Source organism: Chaetodon trifascialis, chromosome 9 (assembly GCF_039877785.1).
Source record: "Chaetodon trifascialis isolate fChaTrf1 chromosome 9, fChaTrf1.hap1, whole genome shotgun sequence".
Lineage (NCBI taxonomy): Eukaryota > Metazoa > Chordata > Actinopteri > Chaetodontiformes > Chaetodontidae > Chaetodon > Chaetodon trifascialis.
Window position 1 is genome coordinate 19986762 of NC_092064.1, and position 21093 is coordinate 20007854.

The following is a 21093-nucleotide window of genomic DNA, read 5'->3' on the forward strand; positions in this document are numbered from 1 at the left end:
TCAGTCTCTTTCTCACAAACAGAACTATGAAAATGGACTCGGTCATTTCCCTCGTTGGTGAGATTTCTTCAGTTCATTCACAGCATCACCCAAATCTAACTTTGTGCTTAAGATATTATTGAATTTGTCTCATGCTTTTTTTCCTTTTCCAGTTCTTTCAGCACTACTGCAGCTTGTAGTACCACAGGGTATGTACCTAATATTCCTATGTTTAAATTTAAAAAAATATCATAATGTTAACATCTGTAAGCTGTATTGTATCAATAGCATCATCAATTACATTTTGTGAATTTAAGTACATGAGTTCAACATAAATTCACAATTGAAACAGTGTCCAGATGATAAAAATATTCCTCCCCTGTAAACCATATGTATTTGCCTCCATAGCCCCCCCCGTGACCTCATTCAGAGCTGTAGTGGAGAGGGTCTCAGGGGATTCACGGGTCTTCTCCGGGGAGAGTGTCCGGCTGAAATGCAGCATTCCCGATGATCACAAGTCCACCTGGAGTTACCTGTGGTTCAGGGGATCCAAGCAGCTCCCACAGACTGGGGAGTACTTCCTTCTGTGGAAAGCCCATATTAGAGACGGTGGGAAATTTTACTGCCAGGGCGTGAGGGACACAGTGGTGGGGAATATACACACCATCCAAAGTCTGCCTATAGAGATCAACGTGGACGGTAAGATCTTATTTATCAGTTTTGTTAGAAATCTCCTTGATTCGCATGTCAGGACCCCTTTGTTCTGCTTCTGCTACTCTTCTTAACACTGAAAATTGAGAATGACTGAATAACCTGACAAGCATGGTCTGGTCTCACACCAATCTCAAACACTGGCATTTCTTCTCTGGGATCTTTTGTTCAGGAGGGTGGGCTATCCTGCAAGCCCCACCTCACCCCGGCCTTGTTGGAGGCACCGTGAAAGTCACGTGTCGTGTCCGACAATCACCCCAACTTCATGAGGTGATTCTGTACAAAAATGGCATTGAAGTCATGAGACAAGAGGGCCCCAACCCACATTTCTACCTAACCAACTTGACCATGGAGGACAAGGGAATGTATTCTTGTCGGGCTTCCTGGGACTCAAACAGATATACACACTCTGTAATTTCAGTCGACACTCCAGTGCAGGTCTTAGGTGAGTTTATAAACCTATACTGGCTTTAAGATGTTGAGTTTGGTGTGGTTGCAGGTCACATGTTAAAATAATAGACAGTTTGGGAAATGATCTTTCCTGGCCAGAATTAAAATCTTGACCAAAAGTTTGATACCGCTCTCATATCTTTGAAATATGTCACTGCAGCCAGGTTAAGGTTAATGTTAGCTTAGCATAAAAGGGGGAAACAGCTTTCCTGGCTCTGTTCAAAGATAACAAAATATGCCTACCAGCACCTCTAAAGCTCACCAATGTTATGTTTTTTTATAATCTGTACAAAAATTGCAGTACAAAAACAATATGTGGTATTTGTTGTACAGTGATTTGGTTACTTGGTGGGGTCTTGTTGTCAGACATTGGGAAATCACTGCACCTAGCCAAGAAATAGTCCCATATACCGCCTAAGCATCTGTTAAATGTGCTTTTACACCGACATTGAATGGTGCATGTAAGGCTGTTAGTTTAGCTTAGCACAAAGACTAACATAGGCAAAACAGCTGGCCAAAGTAATAAAATCCACTTGAAATATAACCTGTAAATTAATGAGCTTTAGAGGTGCTTTTAGGAGGATTTGCTACATTTGCATAGAGCCAGGCTAGCTGTTTCCCCCTTTTCCAGTCTATATGCTAAGCTAAGCTAACCTGCTGTTGGCTTTAGCTGCGTGTTTTGTGCACAGATATGAAAGTGGTATTGATCTTCTTGTGTAACCCAAAAAATAGACAAGTTTCCCAAAATGTCAAACTGCTCAAATATACCTAATTAACTGCCAACATACAATACAGAAAGCCAAGAAAGAAAAACAGTGATCTCTAGAAAGGAATTTAAACTATTCCCATATGTTGCTAATGTTTTCTCTCCTGCTGCTCTATTTCAGAGCTTCTGTCGCAGCCAGTTTTGGAGATTGTTACCAACAATGTCTTGATTCCATCTAATATGATGAAGCTCATCTGCCACCACCAATACAACGCCCCACCTCCAGCCCCTCCAATACACTATTATTTCTACAGGAATAATGACCGACTGGGAGTAGCAACCTCTGAGAACCATGATTTGGTCAAACAGACTCCAGGCCATTACAGCTGCAAGGTCAGAGTGCCTGAGTTGGGCCTCGTCAGGTGGAGTGAGCCAAAAACCTTTGGACAAGTGAAAGGTACTTTGAAGTAAATGTAACCAGCTGTGTGTCCTAGACTAAAATTTTAAACCCTAATCCTCTTCCTGAATTGTCAAAATTATGAAACATTGTGCAGCAGTTGCGAGACATTTGAGGTCAACTTGTCTCTGACCAATAGGGCCACCGATGATGATGCCTCCAATGCTTCATCACAGAGACCCGCCACCTTTAGCTCGCCCAAACTCATCCCCAGACCTTTCCCTGCCTCCTGCAGCTGAACCAACAGCACAGCGGCCCTCCACTCACCGATCCACTGCGGCTTCTGCTTTCATTCAGCCAACTGAAGTGAGCACCCAGTCCTCAGGTCCCCTGCTGAAGCCTTCACAGCCAGTGCCAAACACTCTGCTATCTACAGCCCAGTCCCTTGACCAGACTGCTTTCACAGAAACTGCCAATACACCTGAGAACTCTGGTGATATGTTTGAAGACTCTGGTGATATGTCTGGAGAATCTGGTGACCTGTCTGGAGAATATGGTGATGTTTGACAAGTTAGCATACAGGACAGACTATTATATAAATTAAGCATCTTAAACGGATGAGTAAGGTGCAGCTTCCACGTCTATAGGCAGCTGATATCAATCATGCGTACATTGTGCTGCCTGTGCACACTTTTTGTATGATTAACTGTGTAATATTCATATTACAGATTACCAGTATTATCAGTATAAGACTAACTGGATCAGTAGTGTTGGTGAAAATAACTAATGCCATAGTGGTTAAAGCAAATAAAGCATTCCATAAATGATTCTGTGCTTTTGGATTTTATTTTCAGTGAACACAACATCTTTTAACAACCCTATTGTACATCAATATTGCTTACATATTACAAGTATTAGTATAATGACATGGATAGTGGATTTACAGTAAGAATAGTAATACAGTGATAGGTCACAGTGATATTCTCTGCATACTAAACACATACATCATATATTTCTATGTCTCATTTTTGCCATTAGATAGAGATAGCCATGGTCATCAGTGATAGTGTGGATGGACAGGAAGCAGAGATCAGGGTGTTACAAATACAATGGTGTCCAAAGGGGAGGAAGACAGGAGGGACGTGGGTTAGACAAGAGAGGTGAAGGTGACACGGGGTGCTGGCATTTAACTGAGGGAAGAACTGCAGGTAGACGATCAATAAGGAACAGAACACGTCAGAAAATGAAATCTTAGAATTATTATCATACACTAAGCACTATTGTTTTTTTCTATTTCTTTCATTATCCTTTGACCATTGGATAGTTTGGGTTGTTACATGTAGTTGTAGTTCCCTATGTATTATGAAATTCTAAGATTTCCATTTTTGCTGAATATTGGCAATTTTCTCTCGTATACAGTAGTCGTTTTTTCTAATTTTCATTTTCTTAAAAGCATTCTTCCCTTAATTACCTACCAATTCACCTAATTTTTATTTATTGCATTATCCTGCATTTATATGTATATAAGGGACTGTTATGATGCATGTCCATACACCCAATGAAGGTCCTGTAGATCTAAATATAAATAAATATACCAGCAGTAAACAGGACAGAGTGTGTGAGTTTTTTTCACTTTTATTCAGAAGGCAACAGGTAAAATAAGAAGATAATAGTACGGTGATAACGCAATAAACATGAGTTTGATATTGCCAGTCCTTACATTTTCAGACTAGTGTGTAGTACGGCTTTTGAGCAGTTCATACGCGATGAATATAGAGTAGCACCACCAGTATTTGGCCTTTTCACGGATATAGATGGTCACATCGGAACTGTCCAGTAAAAGAGCTTTTATCAGGCCTTGTCTGAGTAAAGCAGGAATCCAGAGAAGATGCTGTCATCTTCACTGCTGGCGTACGCCCCGTTCCAGTCTCTTAACGTCTCCATCCACACCTGATCACCCACTGCCAGCCTCAGCACCACCAGAGTGGACGCCTGGTCGATGTCTTGACCATACAGAGAATCCCGTGTCCTTACCCGCCGTGACCCATTCACCACCAATGTGGCTCGCAGTGGTTGATTGCGTACGGTGATGTGGAAGGAGAAGACGTAAACCCCAGCATGGACGCATATGAAGCTGTTGGAAGTGACATTGAAGTGATTCTCCTCATTGTAGAAGACTTTGTCGAAGCGGATTGGGAAACCAGAGGGAGGGAAGGATTTTCTTGGAGAGATACCTACACTGAAGGCAGAGCGTTTTTGGGGAACCCCTGATCCCTTCGCTCCTTTGAATCCACGAAAGCCCCGCTCACCTCTCATCCCAGGGTAACCTCTGTCCCCTTTTGGCCCAAGCATGCCTCTTATGCCTTGTGGTCCCTGAGCTCCTCTAACCCCTGGTTCTCCTTGTGCGCCAGGAGGTCCCGGATCCCCTCGGACACCGACAGGACCTGGAGAACCATGCTTACCATTTATTCCCGGAATGCCCATCACCCCTGGGATGCCAGGAGGCCCAGAATCCCCTCGATCACCCTTTGGTCCTCTCTCCCCGAATGTGCCACACTCTCCCTTATCTCCCTTGTCTCCCTTTGGACCTGATTCAACAGCCACTCCTGGAGGTCCCACTGGCCCCTCTTTTCCCGGTTCTCCTTTTTCACCAGCAGTCCCATTCTGGCCAGGTTCTCCTTTCTCCCCAGTACCACCTTTGACACCTTGCAACCCTATTTCACCTTTCTCGCCTTTCAAGCCAACCTCACCTGCAAGATAACAGAGACTGTCAGAGCTACTGACATCTGGCAACGATATAAAAGAATTCAACAATCACCCGAACAAGTTTGTACCTTTTTGACCTGGTTTCCCAAAGACTCCTGGTGGCCCAGCTGTCCCACTGCTTCCTCTGTCACCTTTTTCCCCTAAGAAATTGACATAATAAAGCAAACAATATCCAGCATGAGCAATATGAATATTTATTTTTTTGGTGCCGGGTGAAGAACAATATATTTAACAGGAATACACAGCACAGGCCAGAGGCACAATTGTTTAGGTGGTCCCAATGACTTGAGGTGTTCAGTATATATATATATATATACAAACAACACATCCACTTACTGTTGTACTTACTGAAGTGCATTTGAACAGTTGTGAGTTCACATACTGACATATTCTGCATTCTCTCAATATATGATACTAAAATACTATACTATATTTACCTTTATCTCCTTTTAATCCTGTAAGACCACTCGCTCCAGGTGGTCCTGGAGAGCCAGCTGCTCCTGTAGGACCTCTTTCTCCTGGCGGCCCTAGATGAGCAACAATAAATAAATAAAACAATGAAGTTCAAACTGCTGAAAGCAAACTGATAAATTAGTTGATCATATCAAAAGCATTTTGTCTTTATTGCACTTCATCAGTTAGTGTAATACCTGCCAGGCCCCTGTCTCCTTTTGGCCCCCTGGGGCCTCTTTCAGGTGGACAGCACTCACAGAAGTTGAAGTAGCACTCATTGTAATCAAGGGTGTAGTTCTCCGGGCCAACACCAGGGGCCTCAGTGCTCTCTGTATAGTATTTTGGAAAGAGTTGACTGGGATAGGTGGTCCTATCTGCAGTGGGCAGTGGATGGGGCGCCACAGGTTTTACACTTGGCACTGTCTTGTGAGTCTTGGGCATGCTGGTGGTCACAGGGCTGTGCACAGTGATCTGAGGGATGGGCTTCTTGGTGTACTGGTACTTTGGCTTCTGTGTAGTCTTAGCTTCAATGCAGGACACCACAGTGAGTGTAACCACAAATACAGCCACAAGGGTCGACTGACAGGAGATAGTCCTCATGGTTGACTGGGATCTAAGAACAGATGAGTTCACACATGACACTTTTCTTCCGCTTGTCTGCACTAATTTCCTTTTCCATCTACTTTAAGGTTAAGGTATACTTTGCAGGAATTATCTGTTGCTGTTTGTAAGCAAACAGTTTTTGTCTGCCAATGTTTTGTGTGCTGCTTACAGTTTGGCACCTGTTTGCTACCTCTATATAAAGTCCCGACCTCACCTGTGTGTTGTTCTTGGCACACCTACTGCCCAAAGGTTGCAGCCCAAAACATCCCAACCACAGTATAATAATAAGAAAATAAGAAAATACAGCGGGAGGGCAGAGTCTCTGCAGATAAACACACCACTGCAGAGAGGTCTTTGCACTGTTTTTAGGAAAATCCTGTATAGCATACCTTGAAACACAAGAGGTTACAAAATAGTTCAATGCTGCAAATCACTCAGTAGTACCCACTGATGCTGCCTGTCTCTCGTCTACTAACATTCTCAATATTACTGTTACCATTACGATTTTTTTCTCTGTTTCTTTATTTCCTACTACATATTGCCATTTCAGGCTTTAGCGACACAGTCTCACAGCCATGTGCCACTGTGACTCAAAAAGTCTGCAGTTTAACCATTCAAAGCAGATTTTATGCTTGTTTATCAGTGAATTCAGCTGCTTCACTGATTACCTGCAACGAAAGCCTGCATCTTCTTGGGTAATGCTACCACATTTTTAACATCCAGGATGCTCCTCAACTTCGATATGCCATTCTTTGAACATATACTAATAATTTGAATAGGTTATCTGTCAAGCTAATACTCAACTTTTTGAACAAAATGTATAATTTAACAAAATTGATGAGACTCACCCAGTTATGCATAAGTGGTATGGTCATTGATCCTTTCTAGAAGTAACTTGGAGGCAGCACCAAGAGCTCCAGGTCTCTCAGATATCTTTGCCAGGCTTGGGCGAAAGAACATCCCCACCAATGAGGGTGTTTGCTGGAAGCATGGGGGAGGTCTGAAATCCAACTATGGTGGGCTGGAGTTGACCCAAGGAGAACCACTGTGCTGTGGACCATTCTCTGTACCCCTGTTGTGTAGAAAGGTGCTTTTGTGACACGGGATACAGCGGCCGCCAGGAGCACTCCCTCGCTGCGAGCTAGGCGAGGAGCAAAGGCCGTGGGGCAATGGGTCATCCGATATGGAAGGCATTCCTCCAACATCCAACCTACTACCTAGGCTCTTACGCTGGACAAAACCAAGCAAAGAGGGTTCTGTGAGAGAGGCCAGGGCACTACAACGGCCTTTTTTTTTTTTTTTCAAGCATAGGTTTGGACAGCAGGAAGGTACAAACCATTTTTACAGATCTTTCATTGTGCATAGTACCACTCAGAATCTTGCAAGCTGATGGTTTGAGAGCACTGCTAGATGACAATATCTATGACTACGAGCTCTGCAAACTGGCACACAGCACAGTGAGCTCAGTATTTACAACACACTGGTACTTGGTAAACATCCAGCAAAAAGCTTTAGCCCAAAGAGCACTGATAATCTCTTCACTCAACAGTTGCTAAACCTGAGCTGTTTGTCAAAAGAACCAGTTAATCTCCCTCAAATCAGTGCAGTTGCAACGCTTGCCTGATCACTGTGACTGACTTTCTGCACATGAGCCCCAAAGACTGCTGGCAGCTACATTTGCTAACTATGATTCATACTGTGTGGCAGGACAATGATTCATTCTTATGGTGTAACAAGATAGCATCGGGTTTTTGCAGAAAAGTGATTTTCAGGTGGCTGTCTAGTCGAAACTCTCGATTTGCCTGTGACAATGAATGCTTGAGCAGTGGACATGCCTCAGTTGTCAAAGACCTCACGTCCTCAGAGGGATCTGTGACAAGCAATGAGTGAGCAGGAAGAAGGGAAATGAAATTTGGGAAACAGAGAGGGGTGATGGTGGGATGGAGGGGCGAGGAGAAAGCTACCTTTTTAATCTTATACACTTTTCTATATTCAATTTACTTAGGCTGAATAGTAAAAACTCAAAAAACCTCTGGCCTAAGTCTTTTCCTGAACACTTGACCTTGACCTTGATGTGCATTGCTTTAAATATTGCTGCTGCAAGCAATTGTGGGACAGCATTATCTCCTTTCCTTTAGTAAAGATGATTTAGAGAATTCGACCAGCTCTTTATCATGGCAGCCACTTAGATAGTTCCAGGTCATTTCACTCAGTTAGGAACCTTCCTCAGCAAAAAAAAATTTGACCGCAGCCACGTTCTTCTTCCCAGCAGCTCAGGTGAAGTGTCCCTGACTTGCCCCTTCATAAAAGACAAACAGATGGAGTGTAAGATATGCACCTGAGTCCTGGGAGAGAGAGAGGTTCCTCTGGGGTTCTCCATGCCCGACCTCAACCCCATCGTCTCTCAGCTCCATTCAGAACACACACAACAGCAGCGGTCAGCTTACAGTGCCCAGCTGGTCACAGAGGACCCAGGCGCCGCTCACCTGTCCGTTCATTTAACACTGGCACTGGCCCTGCCCTCAGCCCTCATCCACACAGACTATAGAACGAGGGATAAGGAAGAGTTAACTTACTCAACGGGTGCAGCCGAGCAAAGAGAGGACCACTTGGATGGATGGAGGTGTATTGCCTTACATTAACCCTATTCATGTCAAGGAGATCTTGAAGCTGCAGTGAATGTGCGTAGAGTGAGTTAGAGAGGGTGAGAGCGAGACAGCGAGAAAGAGACCAACACAGCAACCACTCACTCTCTGGATGACTGTTCCCCTGCTGTGCTCACCAGTGCTAATAAGGCCATACACTGCTTTTTGTTCTTTCCTGTGGGATCTTCCATCCATCCATCTTTCTATACCCATTTTTCTATGGGGGGGGGGGCTGGAGCCTATCCCAGCTGTCAACGGGCAAGAGGCGGGGTACACCCTGGACTGGTTGCCAGTCGATCGCAGGGCAACACACTCACACTCACATTGCCTAAGGGCAATTTTAGAATCACCAATTAACCTAATGAGCATGTTTTTGGTCTGTGGGAGGAAGCCGGAGTACCCGGGGAGAACCCACGCATGCACGGGAAGAACATGCAAACTTCACACAGAAAGGCCCCGCCCGGGGATCAAACTGGCAACCTTCTCGCTGTGAGGCATGCGCACTACCTGCTGCCCCACCGTGCCGCCCCTGTGGGATCTTATCAAGGAAAATGTAGATCATGCAGAATCAGCTGTTAATGACTTAGGCAAGAGATCTGCTGGCAGTGAAGACGCATCTCATGTGGACTGTCAGTACAAAAACACTTTCTGCAGCCACACGTTCGCTGACATTTCAGTTTCTAACATGCTTGAAGTTGCTTTGTCAACATGATGGCCTCTTCTGGAAGAAAAAAGCTATTTCGTTCATGGTGGAGACTACATTTCTTTACGTTTACATTGGTAGTACTGTAGTAGCACACTGGTAGCTATTCTAACATAATCAGCCCAGTTTTTGATAAAAATGAAGCTACAGAAGCTGGTTAGCTTAGCTTAGCATAAAGAATATAAACTGGGAAACAGTTAGCCTGGCTCTGTGCAAAGGCAACAAAATCCACCTATTAGCGCTTCTACGGCTCACTTTCTGAGCTTGCTGCAGTGATTTATAAGCTGGAGTATATCATTACACCATCACGTTTTCTTTTTTTCTTTTTTCTTTCTTTTAGGAGTGGTTACAAAGCAGACTTCAGAGATGCAACAGATTATAAAAAAATTTAAAAATATAAAGAACTGGAAACTTGATGTTATGTTACTCTTTAGATACAAAGCAAAAGAATAAGTTACTGCAAGCAGAAGCTCAGTGTGGCTTATTTCCTTTGGTGGTAATCATAAGACACAGATGACTGACTGCTGGTCTGTTGGTCCAGTTCAGAAACAAACAGGATCCTGCAAACTCCCAGAGTGCTTTGAAATTGGTAGTCATGTCTCTGGGGAACAGGAACAAGCAACACAGAATAAGAGGTTAATGCTCAGTGTCGTGTTGGTCATGAATGGATGGTTTATCCACAGTCTTGTTCCCTCTCTCCTTCTTTACTCCTCTGACCCCATCCTGCAGCTCAACAGACCAACCACTCCTCCCTAAGGTACCATCCAGCTGCACCCTTATTGTGTCTTTCCAACCTTATACCTGAAGGTCCCACACGTAGTGCACCAACTGCCCTCATGTATTTCTAAATCAAGGAGCACCCTGTGAAAGCTGCATAACATAAACAGCAGTCTCCCCTTCAGGTTCTGTCCTAAGCTGATTATTTGCATAATTCTTTCCCCAGTGATCAGGTGTAACTCACCCAGCACAACACTTCATAACACTGTGAGGATCAGACTGGTTTTATATCAAGTGAAAAAAACATAGCCAAAAAAAAGAAAACAGGACTCTCTCACTCCCTACCTTGTGTGTTTCACAATAAAATTCTTGGTACCCTGTCAAACATTCCTTCACAGCAGCTTGCACACAGCAATGGAAACGTCCCTGTTTTCTATGAAGAAGCAGCACCATACTCTGAAATACAGCACCCTGTCAACCAGATAGTCCAAAGTGAATGAGAATTATTCGTATGAGGGTGCTTTCTCAACTAAATTCAGAGACTTCTGATGATTTTACTTGTGCAAAGAGTGAGATCATTATCACATCTGCACTATGTCGAGCAAAAGTAGTTTGTCTAATGACCACTTGGTGGCAGACTTGTGTTTTAGGTTTAAACACAGGGATCCTTGCAATTACAGACCTTGAATTATTTTGAGTAACTGTTAAGATACCTGATAAGACCCAAACAAAAGTGCATTTAATGAATTTTACATATGTACAAAAGTATATCAGCTCATACTGTGCCTCATTTGAACCTTCTTACGGTGGCAGAGGGTGATGATGTTACTCTCTCATGTACATTTAGGAGCATAACAATCCTGCATCTTCATTAAGCTACACTGCTCATCACCACATTTTACTATGAGCCAACTGTAGCACAACACACTTTCTTTTAGAGAAAGTCCATTGACCACATCAGGGTTTGGCTCCAACTGAGGTTTCACGCCTTGCTAGTCTCAGGTTTTCTTGAGGTCAACCACTCCTATACTCATATTGACTGATTCCTAACTCAGATACACTGTGGAGCTGGGAGCTGTATCATGAAGTGAATTCCTCCTCCATCTTCGGTCAACAAAGTCTGCCAATAATTGCACAATCATTCTCAATGCCACAGAACAAACCTTATCTGACTGAACAGAGGCTAGAAATTAATCTCAGGTTGACATGGAGTTAACATATAGTAACATAATATTTATCCTCAGACATAATGTGTACTGTACATAATGTGTACCCAATCTCCGCTGTGGATGTGATTATATCCATATGTTATCTTGCTACTCTGGTCTAATCTAATCTATGTGTTGCTTGCTCAGTGGGTGATTTTCCAAAGATGTGTTTATAGCCTTTCGTTTTAAAGAGTTTCAATTAAAATGAGAAATGTAACCATAAAAGAGGGGAAATGACAGTGGAGTACAGATAATGATATAACAGGAAAATGGATTTTTATATCTGTTCAAACTTAATATGCTTAATATGAATGGGACTTTTTGGAAATGACCTTCTGAGTGCGTTTAACCCAGGCCACACCCAAAACACTGTATGACAACGCACACCCAACAGCAAACAATGTTCCCTCAAAACAAGCCTGTTAAATGTCACTATAATACAGCATAATCATAGGGTGTTGTCTGTCCCCCCTTTTTTTGTTGTTGTTACAGATTTTCACACCAGTGACTCAAGAACTGACCAGGCGTTGCAAAAGTCAGTTTCACGATGAATGAAAAGTGTTATACAGTTAAATAGGAAAGATTCAGATTTGTTGGTTACATCTAGTTTGTTATAAAACGATATGAAATTCATCTCATGTCTTAAAAATATATTGATTTTGTGGCAAACTCCTGGCTGTAGCAGATAATAACATTCTTTGACTCTGCACCATAAAAACAAAATGTATGCATGTTAGTGCAGGTGCTTTTGGACTAGATTTAGATGCTGAGATCATTACCTTTCAAAAGACTGTCCTGAATACAGTTAACATTCACTATTCACACACAAACACACACACACACACACACACACACACACACACACACACACACACACACACACATATATATTAGAACTTTTTATTTCGATTTTATTTTTCTTTTTTTATTCCTTAAACATTGAACAGTATCTGAGACAAGATCAGTGGTGTAAAATGCAAATGTATATCAAATATACATTACACAGTGTAGTAATAAGGAAAAACAAACAGGATGAACAAATAGACAGACAAAGATAACACTATTCATATTTCAATATTTAGTTTTATGCATCAAGGTTTTAATTATTATTCATTATTTCATTATTCTTAGTAAACAAAAAGTCTGAAAATTAAATGAGACAAATAGGATACAAAGGAACTTTTACTTGAAGAAAAATAAGCGTATTCTGGGTTTTTTGGGGTCTTTTTTTTTTTTTTTCAAGCACATATCATTCAAAGTTAATTCAAAGACTATGTACAACTTGTGATAGTGTGTGTGTGTGTGTGTGTGTGTGTGTGTGTGTGTGTGTGTGTGTGTGTGTGTGTGTGTGTGTGTGTGTGTGTGTGTGTGTGTGTTGTTTCTATGTCTGTCACAGATTGTGGCTAAATGGTCGCCTTAGCTTATTACCATGGAGACATCCATTGTAATGTCACACACACCTATAGGAGGGTCAAACTGAACAATGGCACCTCGTGCAGGAGGCTCGTAAGTTGTAGAACTTAAGCTGTGTGTGTGTGTGTGCGTGTGTGTGCGTGTGTGTGTGTGAGACTTGAGTGGAGGACGATATCAAATGCTGACGAAGATATTAATATTTGAACACTTTCTGGGGTTTCCTTGTAAACTGAACCCTGGCTGCAGCGGTGGTGTTGATGTGCACATGTGTGTTTTTCTGTGTCCCCCCCCCCTTTTCTGGGAGAAACGGTCACAGGCTACATGTAAACACAGCAGAAACAATACACCACCCCTCTGAGTGTTTTGAGAATGTTTGAATCTGCAGATAGCTTTGTTTACACCTTGTCATTGTGGAGATAACCTCTGACCTCTTCCTTCATGGATACAAATTAACATGTTAAGTGTAAACACAAGATGGTTCTTAAAAGACCCCGAGGCAGGCTCGGTAGGTTGCCACGAGAAAATGTAGGAAAGGAAATAAAAGGAATGAAGGGTATCTGAGGTAAAGGAAGTGAGGTAAAGAGTGCAGAGTCAAAGAATGTTAGGAAATAAAAGGAGAGGAGAGGAGAGGAGAGGAGAGGAGAGGAGAGGAGAGGAGAGGAGAGGAGAGGAGAGGAGAGGAGTTGTAGTATAGGAAAGGAAAGGAGGGAAGAGAAGGAGAGACAAGGAAAGGAAGGGAACAGAGAGGAGTTGTAGTATAGGAAAGGAAAGGAGGGAAGAGGAGAGACAAGGAAAGGAAGGGAACAGAGAGGAGTTGTAGTATAGGAAAGGAAAGGAGGGAAGAGAAGGAGAGACAAGGAAAGGAAGGGAACAGAGAGGAGTTGTAGTATAGGAAAGGAAAGGAGGGAAGAGGAGAGACAAGGAAAGGAAGGGAACAGAGAGGAGAGAAAAGGGTTTCAGTAACATTTCAGGATGAGCTTAGATGTGCACGTTGAGAACCGAGGGCGCTGCAGCTACTGTACTCATTGGAAAACAAAACAACATGGAGGTGTCCAGTTTCAAGGCATAACCATGAGCAGTCCCTCTGCTACAGCTAAACTGATAACCAAAACAATTTCCTGCTCCTTCACCAACCATCCATATTGATAATACTACAGGAAATTTGCATGTGCAGTGCACATTTAATTTCAGCGCCATCAATCTCACACTGTTCGGCCAGCAAGCCCTTAAAGGTTTCAGTTATAAACCTTTACATTGGTTCGAATGGTGTCCGCTCCAACAAAGAAGGCAGACGTGGTAAACAGAGCTTTGTTGGCATGGACAGGTTACCTAGTATCTGCCATGGGGAAAGCAAAGCCTCTGGGTACTCATTCCTGCACTGTCTAGGGAGAACTGGTTTGGTGGGTCTGCCTCTTATTGTGTGATCTCACTTTATGCGGTACAGTCAATGGTGTCAGGTATGTGCTACCCATGAGCCTTTGTTTTGCTCGTTCTGCTCTGCTTGACTGAAGGCCTAACAGAGCTGATATGCTGCACGTTCATATCAGAAAGTAAAGAAGAGAACAGTATCCAAGTATCTTCAGGCATCTTTATTTTCTGAATATTGCAGTGATGTGTTGCTATCATGTATAAATAAGCCTAAAACGGTGACAAAAGCCTCTCAGAGAGCTCTTTGTTCTTGGTCCAGGAAATGTCTGGAACTACTGCGACATGTTTAACAAAACAAATGAAATGACACAAACTGGTAACAATATAAAAGCATTTACAGGTGGAAAAATATAGGAAAGAACAAATGATGTGTTATTTATGGCCACAAGAGAACACAGATATAAATAATCAAAGAAGTTTGGTAATTGACATTGTAACCAGACAAGCATTTACCAGTGTATATAAATATATAACTCCTTATAAATAAAGTTAACTTAGAGATCATGATTTGAGTGTAATCAGCGAGCCCTTGACCCAAAGCACAAATAATCAAAGATGATCTTAAGCACACGACTGAATGCAATGCTCATCACAGCTACCAGATACACTGCAACTCATTCTGTCTCCATTTATCCTCTATAGATCAACTATATGTGAGGAAGATAGTGTTTGCTCTTCATCCAGGCTGCATTTGTCTTTACATTTTGCATGTGACAGCAAACAGTTCTGCTTTGAGTCCAGAGGTTGTTGATTTTAACAAAGCCAAGCCTAAATTGTAAAGGTGTGTTGTATCAATATTTGCTCATGCTCAGTGCTGAGTACACCTTGCTCATGTACCAACCAGCTAAAAAACTTGAGATAAAGAGAGGGTCTGGCGCACATTCATGCCGTTATTTCATTTTATTACTCACTTTGACCAGTAAATTGGTAAATGTTGGCCTGGGACAAACATTCCTCAGCTGTGTGACACATCCCTGATTGTTACACTTTTAGATTCATTGCATAGCTTGGGATTTTCTATCAGCTCTCTCTTTGAAGATCAGCTACACAGTGACTTGAAATGTGCAATGCACCCTGCCAGTCATCATTACAGTGCATAAAGGCAACTAAAAAACCATAGATCAACCAGTAACTTAAGTGCGCGTCAGAAATGTTGGGATGAGCACTAACTCGGATTTTTGTCAGAGAGTAGTTTACAATCAGTGATAACGTGGTGCCACAGACGCAGCAGATTAAAAAAGACACACATACTTAAAGGGGCAATGCACTGATTTTACACATCCAGCTCAGTGTACTCGTCACAGAGAGTGCTGTGAAAACAGCTTCATGATGTCTTCAGCGGCTCTGAATGGACTCTCCTAAGCCTGGATCTGAAATCACTCCCTATATAGTAAACACTCAACAGTTTACTTTGTAGTGAGCTTAGAGAGACACTTATGAATCTTTGTCATTTTGCATCACTGCTCACAGCTGCATAACGGTAATTTTCACATCTATAAAATGTGACCCATTGCATTGTGGGATTGCAGAAAGCACTTTTTTCTTTCCTTTGTTAAAATTTTAGAGCGCATTAGGGTGAATATAGTATAGTTAATAGTGATTTCAGACAGCCAAAGTCTGAAAAATAAACCAGATAAAGTCTCACAGCCATTTCAGCCTGGGCTTGGAGACTACGCAAATGCTCGCTGGGCCACTTTAGTGCTTTAGAGCTAAAGTCTGGATATCTTGGCCTCAGCTGCTTCGATTATGACCACTCTCTTCTCTCTTCCTCCAATTTTACGGAAGTGACAGCCTGAATCGCTGGAATGCCCCTTTAGAGACTGCTGCTTCACACTCGTGGACAGAGAAGAGCCCAGTTGTATTTTGCAGTGAGACGAGCATGCAAATGTACCAGCCACATATGACCCTTTCATGCAAAACCCAAAGGCGTTATGCACTCATACAGGACACATGGTGAGAAAAATAAAACACAAACAAACAACATTTCACGAGATGTTTCACAGCAAGGGCGTGAAAGTAATGTACAGCTGTGTGTCTAACACCATGGGGTAAGGCCAGAGGGTTTGGGATGTAAAGAAGATAGTAAGGCTCTGATTTCCAGATCATTCCATTAAGATCTTCATGTTTTCAGTCTTGATTAGCAGAAGTGGCTGACCGGTGTGGTTCGTACTGAGGAGTTGAGTTATAGGAAATGATTTGGGGACTCATGCTAATCCGCCCAGTCGCTGTCTCTTTGACCTCCATATTTTCTCCTTCTTTTAGTTCATGAGCGCCATGGTGCTCTCAGGCTGGCCGCCAAAGATCCCAGAAAAGAACTCCAGTGCGAGGCGCACGTGGATGGGCACAAAGACATATGAGGTGTAGACCACCATGGCGATGGCGGAGAAGAGGATGGAGTTGAAGATGGACTTTTCCCAGGGCTCCAGGACGTAGATGCCGGTGATGAGCAGGTACTGGTAGTACAGCCAAGCCAGGTACTCCCTAAAGTTCTTGAAGTTCATCTCGCAAGCTGGGAGGACGGGAAATGGAGGCGGAGTGTTGTGAAATTTGAGCCGTAAGGAGATGGTGCGAAGGAGGTGACGGTGAGGGGGGGAGGACAGAGGAATAGATTGATTACAAATGAGTACACACAGGTAGTAACGGCACAATGTATTACTGTATATTGTATATTATTGCATTATCAAAGCATTACAAAGTGGAGTGCTCATAAGGCAGAAGAATGGCCGCTGTCAGGGCTGTATTATGTTATTGGATTATCATTACTGACGCATCGCTTGGTAAGCAGCATTTTATGCTGATCAAAGTAAAGCAATTTTATACACTGCTGGGTAGTTTAATCTGTCACAGTGCACCATAGTTTATGAGCTGATGAAACATTTTATATGGAAATCTGTCATCTTCAAAGTAACTAGTTACTAAAGTTGTCAAAGAAACATAGTGCAGTGTAAAGTACAATATTTCTCTCTGAAATGCAGTGGACCTGAAGTATAAAGCAGCATGAAATGGTAATGCTCAAGTGAAGTACAAGTACTAACATACAGGATTTAAGTAAACCTACTTTGCACCACTTTTAAATTCTTGAATCCAACCTGTATTTTACAGTAGCAGGTAAATTTGATGAGGCAGCACCTTGAACACGAGGAATTCACTCTCCAATAAAGACTACTACTAAAAGATTATCTCACTTATGTCATAATGTCTCTATACACAGGTTATGTTCCTCCCTGTGTTACCATTTATCCTGGAGACAACTAAACAACCACAATGGAAAATAATCCTTGAATTTAAAAAAAGCACTTGAGGCTGTCTGTTTATTAATTAGGAGGTGTGAAAGGGAATTAGGACTCCTTCAGGCCCTCCAAACCAACAGAAGAGCCCCCAGCGGGCAATCAAGCAGGTCTCACTGGAGGTCAGGGTCTTCTAGGACTCAGAGGTGTGGGTAGAGAAACAGCAATGAAATTAAACCCAGGGGTCCCACATGGACACAAAACAGTCCTGTCTTATTTTCCTGGCACACTTTTTCCCACACGACACACAGAATTTATGCTGTGTGAGGAGGGTGATGAGCACGTCTTCCCCACCCCCACAGAACACGCAACAAAGGCCAAAACGTGCATGTGAACTTAAGGACGTCATGGTGCTTGTGGTAACTTTACTGTTTCCCAAATATCTGAAGGAAAGCTGCGTGTTTATCTGAAGGGAGGTTTACACAGCCGCAGGCGTTAACCGGTCCTGCAACACAGGTAGGAAGGCCGGGCCAACAGGTGCAGGTGCGCTCACCTGGCTTTCTAGAACATGCTGTCAGGGAGAATATGAAAAACAGTAGACGTTTTTTTTTGTTTGTTTGTTTGTTTGTTTTTTTGGCACAGGGCAGCTATTGTCTGCAGGATGTAATCAAATGAACTCCCTTGTTATAAATACTACAGCAGGACTGTTACACTGATCTTACCACGAGCAAAGCGGTTTTGTTTTTGTTTTTTTTGTTTTGTTTTTATTTTTAGGTTTGACACAAAACACTGCAAAATAACTTCAGCAAAAGTTACACTTCCTGTCCAGATGGTACAACTGCTTAATGATCCGCACTTAGCGATGATACATTTCATCACCTTTCCTTTCCTCAGTTAATTTAGTTTTAATTTTTAATAGACTAAATATTAGAGGGGGTATATCAGCTCTGCATTGTGTATAACAGAATCCGTACAGACTCACCTCAGCGGCCGACGTGAGATCCCCTGGATGTGCACTAATGACAGAAAATTACAGGACGAGCTACGAATAACCGCGACCCGCTGCCGCTCCGCTGCTTTGTGTAAACGAAAAGCTGCCTCACTTGTTTGCCGCTGGCTATATGTAGCAGGTCATACGGGACTGTGAGAATGACACCACACCCACCACTCGTGCTTACACTCACGACTCACCTGGCTCACAGATCATGCAGGTGGAGTGACAGAGGACTGCAACGCACAGGCCGGCGCGTGTGCGTACGTCTGTGTGTTCGCGCGGCAGAAAAAGAAGAGTCCTCCTCGGAGGCGCAGGAGGCGTCGATGTGTCGGTTGCAGGTCTATGTCAGCCATGGAAAGTCCGCTGCTTCGTGCGGCATCTTTAAACTTTCTTCGGTCCGTGTCGCATCCTCCTGCGCACCCGGTCCACCATGCTGCAGCCCGACGCTGCGCCGCAGTACCACCACCTCTGACGTAGCCAGCAGCAACAGCAGCAGCAGGATGGAAAAACAAGCCGAGGCAGCACAGACAGCACGCTGCGCGCGCTCATGCTGCAGCGGAGGGATGCTGGAGTTTATAATAGTTTCTATATGGAGACCGAATATTTAACGAATCTGCAATCACACACTGGCAGGTTCTTAATCTTGAGCTGCAGTCTGTGTTTAGTTATATCAGTTGTATGAAACGTGACTTCTCTAAACCGACCTGCCTCTCCTTTGTGATAACACTAAATACGAAACACCACCAAGCTGGACGCACCTTGGCGATAAGAGTATTTCGCAAGCTGCTTTGATAAGATCACATCAGTGCAGGCAGCATGTATTGGACCAGTGTTCTCCGAGTAATTTCGGAGACTAATTGAATTCAGAATAAATCATGCAAATGTCCTCCCCGGCCTTTCTTCTCTTTTGGCTCCTTAAATACAGTCTATGCGTTTTGGTGGCAGGTTTATGATTACTGATGAAGGATGAGTGATAATGCTATGTTGAGAAACAGAGCTGACCACAGCCTGTTCAGTTTGGCTAACTACCAAAGGTTTCCAGATCAACTGAGAATAACCTGAAGGGTGCCATCCCTAAGGACAGCCAAGAGGAAAACCAAAACGCACAACTCAAGCGCCCCTTCAGAAGAAATCCAAGCATAGGCTGAGAAGTTGTTCCTTGGATTGGGGCAATCAGACATCCAGTCAGGATATCTTATCTCCTATCTGCCCGGGGGTTGCTGACCTGCTCACTTCTTGCTCTAGACAACACTATGCATAATTGATGTGTAAACACGGGCAGAGTCGCCGTGGCGCACCGTTTACGCATGGATACACTGCAATTTTGTTAGCGTTACAAGACCGAGGACTGCTCTAACATGCCTGACGCACTGCATGAAGAAAATTCACCCTTAAAGAGGCTGAAAACCTCTTCGCAGTATACATCTCGACCGCTGCCCTCACGTGAACGGTCCCGACTTGCCGCGCCACAAGTAAATGAGGGTTCAAATCAGACAACCTGTCTCCATAAGACCTCAGGTGTTGTTGCTCCAACAACATGCCATTGGTCTTCGCATACTTGGAAAGTGAGTCTGTAATACTAGAAATTGGTTAAACGGGGATAAAGAGGCAGGTAAGGCATTTGGGTCACAAGGGCTCCGTTAGTGCACATGCAGAGATGGTGAGAAAATCAGGTCAACAGGAGGGTGATCAGAAAAAAGGTCAGCCCCTGCTCTACACTGTTGTTGCCCCCAACACGCGCACACACACGCACGCACAAGCACACACTCGATTCAGCTCATTCACTTTCCCAAGTAGATCTGATTACCGTTAACAACCAGCTCAGGTTTGTGAAAAACAAGACTGGGCCACCTCCTCCTCCTCCTCCTCCTTCATGTTAGAATGTGAGACATGTCACACAGACTAACACCGCCTGTGGTACACACATTCCTCCGCTGTCTTAGATTACATAAACCTTTCTTTCAGTAGCTCTGCACGGTCGTGCAAGAAGCCTGGTGACAAAAGAAAAACTCTCAAACTCTTTGGGTTGAATTCTTGTTTGGAGCCAACGATGAAGAAGAGGATGCGCGTGAGCAAATGTCATGGTTTTAGATCATAATCACGGATCACTACAGAAGTTTGATGTTAAACCTGATATAGATGCTGCTCTTTGAAGCCATTTAAAGTTTACGACCACACGCACGTTCCGCTCTGCTTCAACAGTTGCAGAGGCAGCTATAATGCATATTATTATATATGTGTTATTGCACTGTATATAAAGCTGCCCTCCTTACCATGAGACTTTTATAGACACAAGAACTTTTTGGCCTAAAATAATGACTTTTTCCAACATAAAAAGTTTATATAGTGCCCTCCATTTCTATATTACCTGCCTCAGAGATTTCATCTCATTCAATACTCTGCAGCTCAGCTATTAATCAGAACCAAGAGGAGAGAGCACATTAGTCCAGTTTTATCTGCTCTGCACTGGCTTCCTGTTACATTTAGAATAGATCTTAAGGGCCTCCTGTTTGTGTATAAAGCTCTAATGGGATGGAACCAAGCTACATTGCTAAATCGCTTGTTCACCGTTTGCCTTAAAAAACAATACAATGATCTGCTGCTCGCTTATTGGAAATGTTGTATTTTACTTGATTTTATGCATTCTGTCTGCTGTATTTTTAAGTTTTCTTACTATTATTAAGTGGGTTTTA

At 43.1% G+C, this 21093-nt stretch overlaps 3 protein-coding genes across 4 annotated transcripts; 1 reads left to right on the plus strand and 2 right to left on the minus strand.

Moving 5' to 3' along the window:
* Positions 1 to 3064, plus strand: LOC139336858 (high affinity immunoglobulin gamma Fc receptor I-like). Its single transcript, XM_070971142.1, has 6 exons — positions 1 to 57; positions 153 to 188; positions 388 to 678; positions 863 to 1135; positions 2028 to 2303; positions 2443 to 3064. Exons 1-6 carry the CDS (start codon positions 27 to 29, stop codon positions 2808 to 2810), a joined length of 1275 nt encoding a protein of 424 aa, XP_070827243.1. The 5' UTR covers positions 1 to 26; the 3' UTR covers positions 2811 to 3064.
* Positions 3065 to 3072: 8 nt separating this feature from the next.
* On the minus strand, positions 3073 to 6069 carry otol1b (otolin 1b). Its single transcript, XM_070971143.1, has 4 exons — positions 5660 to 6069; positions 5447 to 5536; positions 5078 to 5149; positions 3073 to 4993 (listed from the first exon to the last, which is right to left on the minus strand). Exons 1-4 carry the CDS (start codon positions 6060 to 6062, stop codon positions 4095 to 4097), a joined length of 1464 nt encoding a protein of 487 aa, XP_070827244.1. The 5' UTR covers positions 6063 to 6069; the 3' UTR covers positions 3073 to 4094.
* An 8257-nt stretch (positions 6070 to 14326) lies between these two features.
* Positions 14327 to 18949, minus strand: sptssb (serine palmitoyltransferase, small subunit B). 2 transcript variants are annotated; one of them, XM_070971145.1, is made up of 2 exons: positions 18598 to 18949; positions 14327 to 16688 (listed from the first exon to the last, which is right to left on the minus strand). In XM_070971145.1, the coding sequence occupies exons 1-2, from the start codon at positions 18611 to 18613 to the stop codon at positions 16438 to 16440; spliced, it is 267 nt and encodes an 88-aa protein (XP_070827246.1). In that variant the 5' UTR covers positions 18614 to 18949; the 3' UTR covers positions 14327 to 16437. The 2 variants fall into 2 exon arrangements, with proteins under 2 accessions (XP_070827246.1, XP_070827247.1); XM_070971146.1 differs by lacking the exon at positions 18598 to 18949 and adding an exon at positions 18389 to 18589.
* Positions 18950 to 21093: the final 2144 nt, after the last annotated feature.

Excerpts from the sequence above, each read along its gene's own strand:
- LOC139336858 (XM_070971142.1), top strand. The coding sequence starts at position 27 with ATGAAAATGGACTCGGTCATTTCCCTCGTTG. Across the intron at positions 1,136-2,027 it reads CACTCCAGTGCAGGTCTTAG|AGCTTCTGTCGCAGCCAGTT; the intron begins GTGAGTTTATAA and ends GCTCTATTTCAG. Across the intron at positions 2,304-2,442 it reads AACCTTTGGACAAGTGAAAG|GGCCACCGATGATGATGCCT; the intron begins GTACTTTGAAGT and ends TCTGACCAATAG.
- otol1b (XM_070971143.1), bottom strand. The coding sequence starts at position 6,062 with ATGAGGACTATCTCCTGTCAGTCGACCCTTGTGGCTGTATTTGTGGTT. Across the intron at positions 5,537-5,659 it reads AGGAGACAGGGGCCTGGCAG|GGCCGCCAGGAGAAAGAGGT; the intron begins GTATTACACTAA and ends TTGCTCATCTAG. Across the intron at positions 4,994-5,077 it reads TGGGAAACCAGGTCAAAAAG|GTGAGGTTGGCTTGAAAGGC; the intron begins GTACAAACTTGT and ends GTTATCTTGCAG.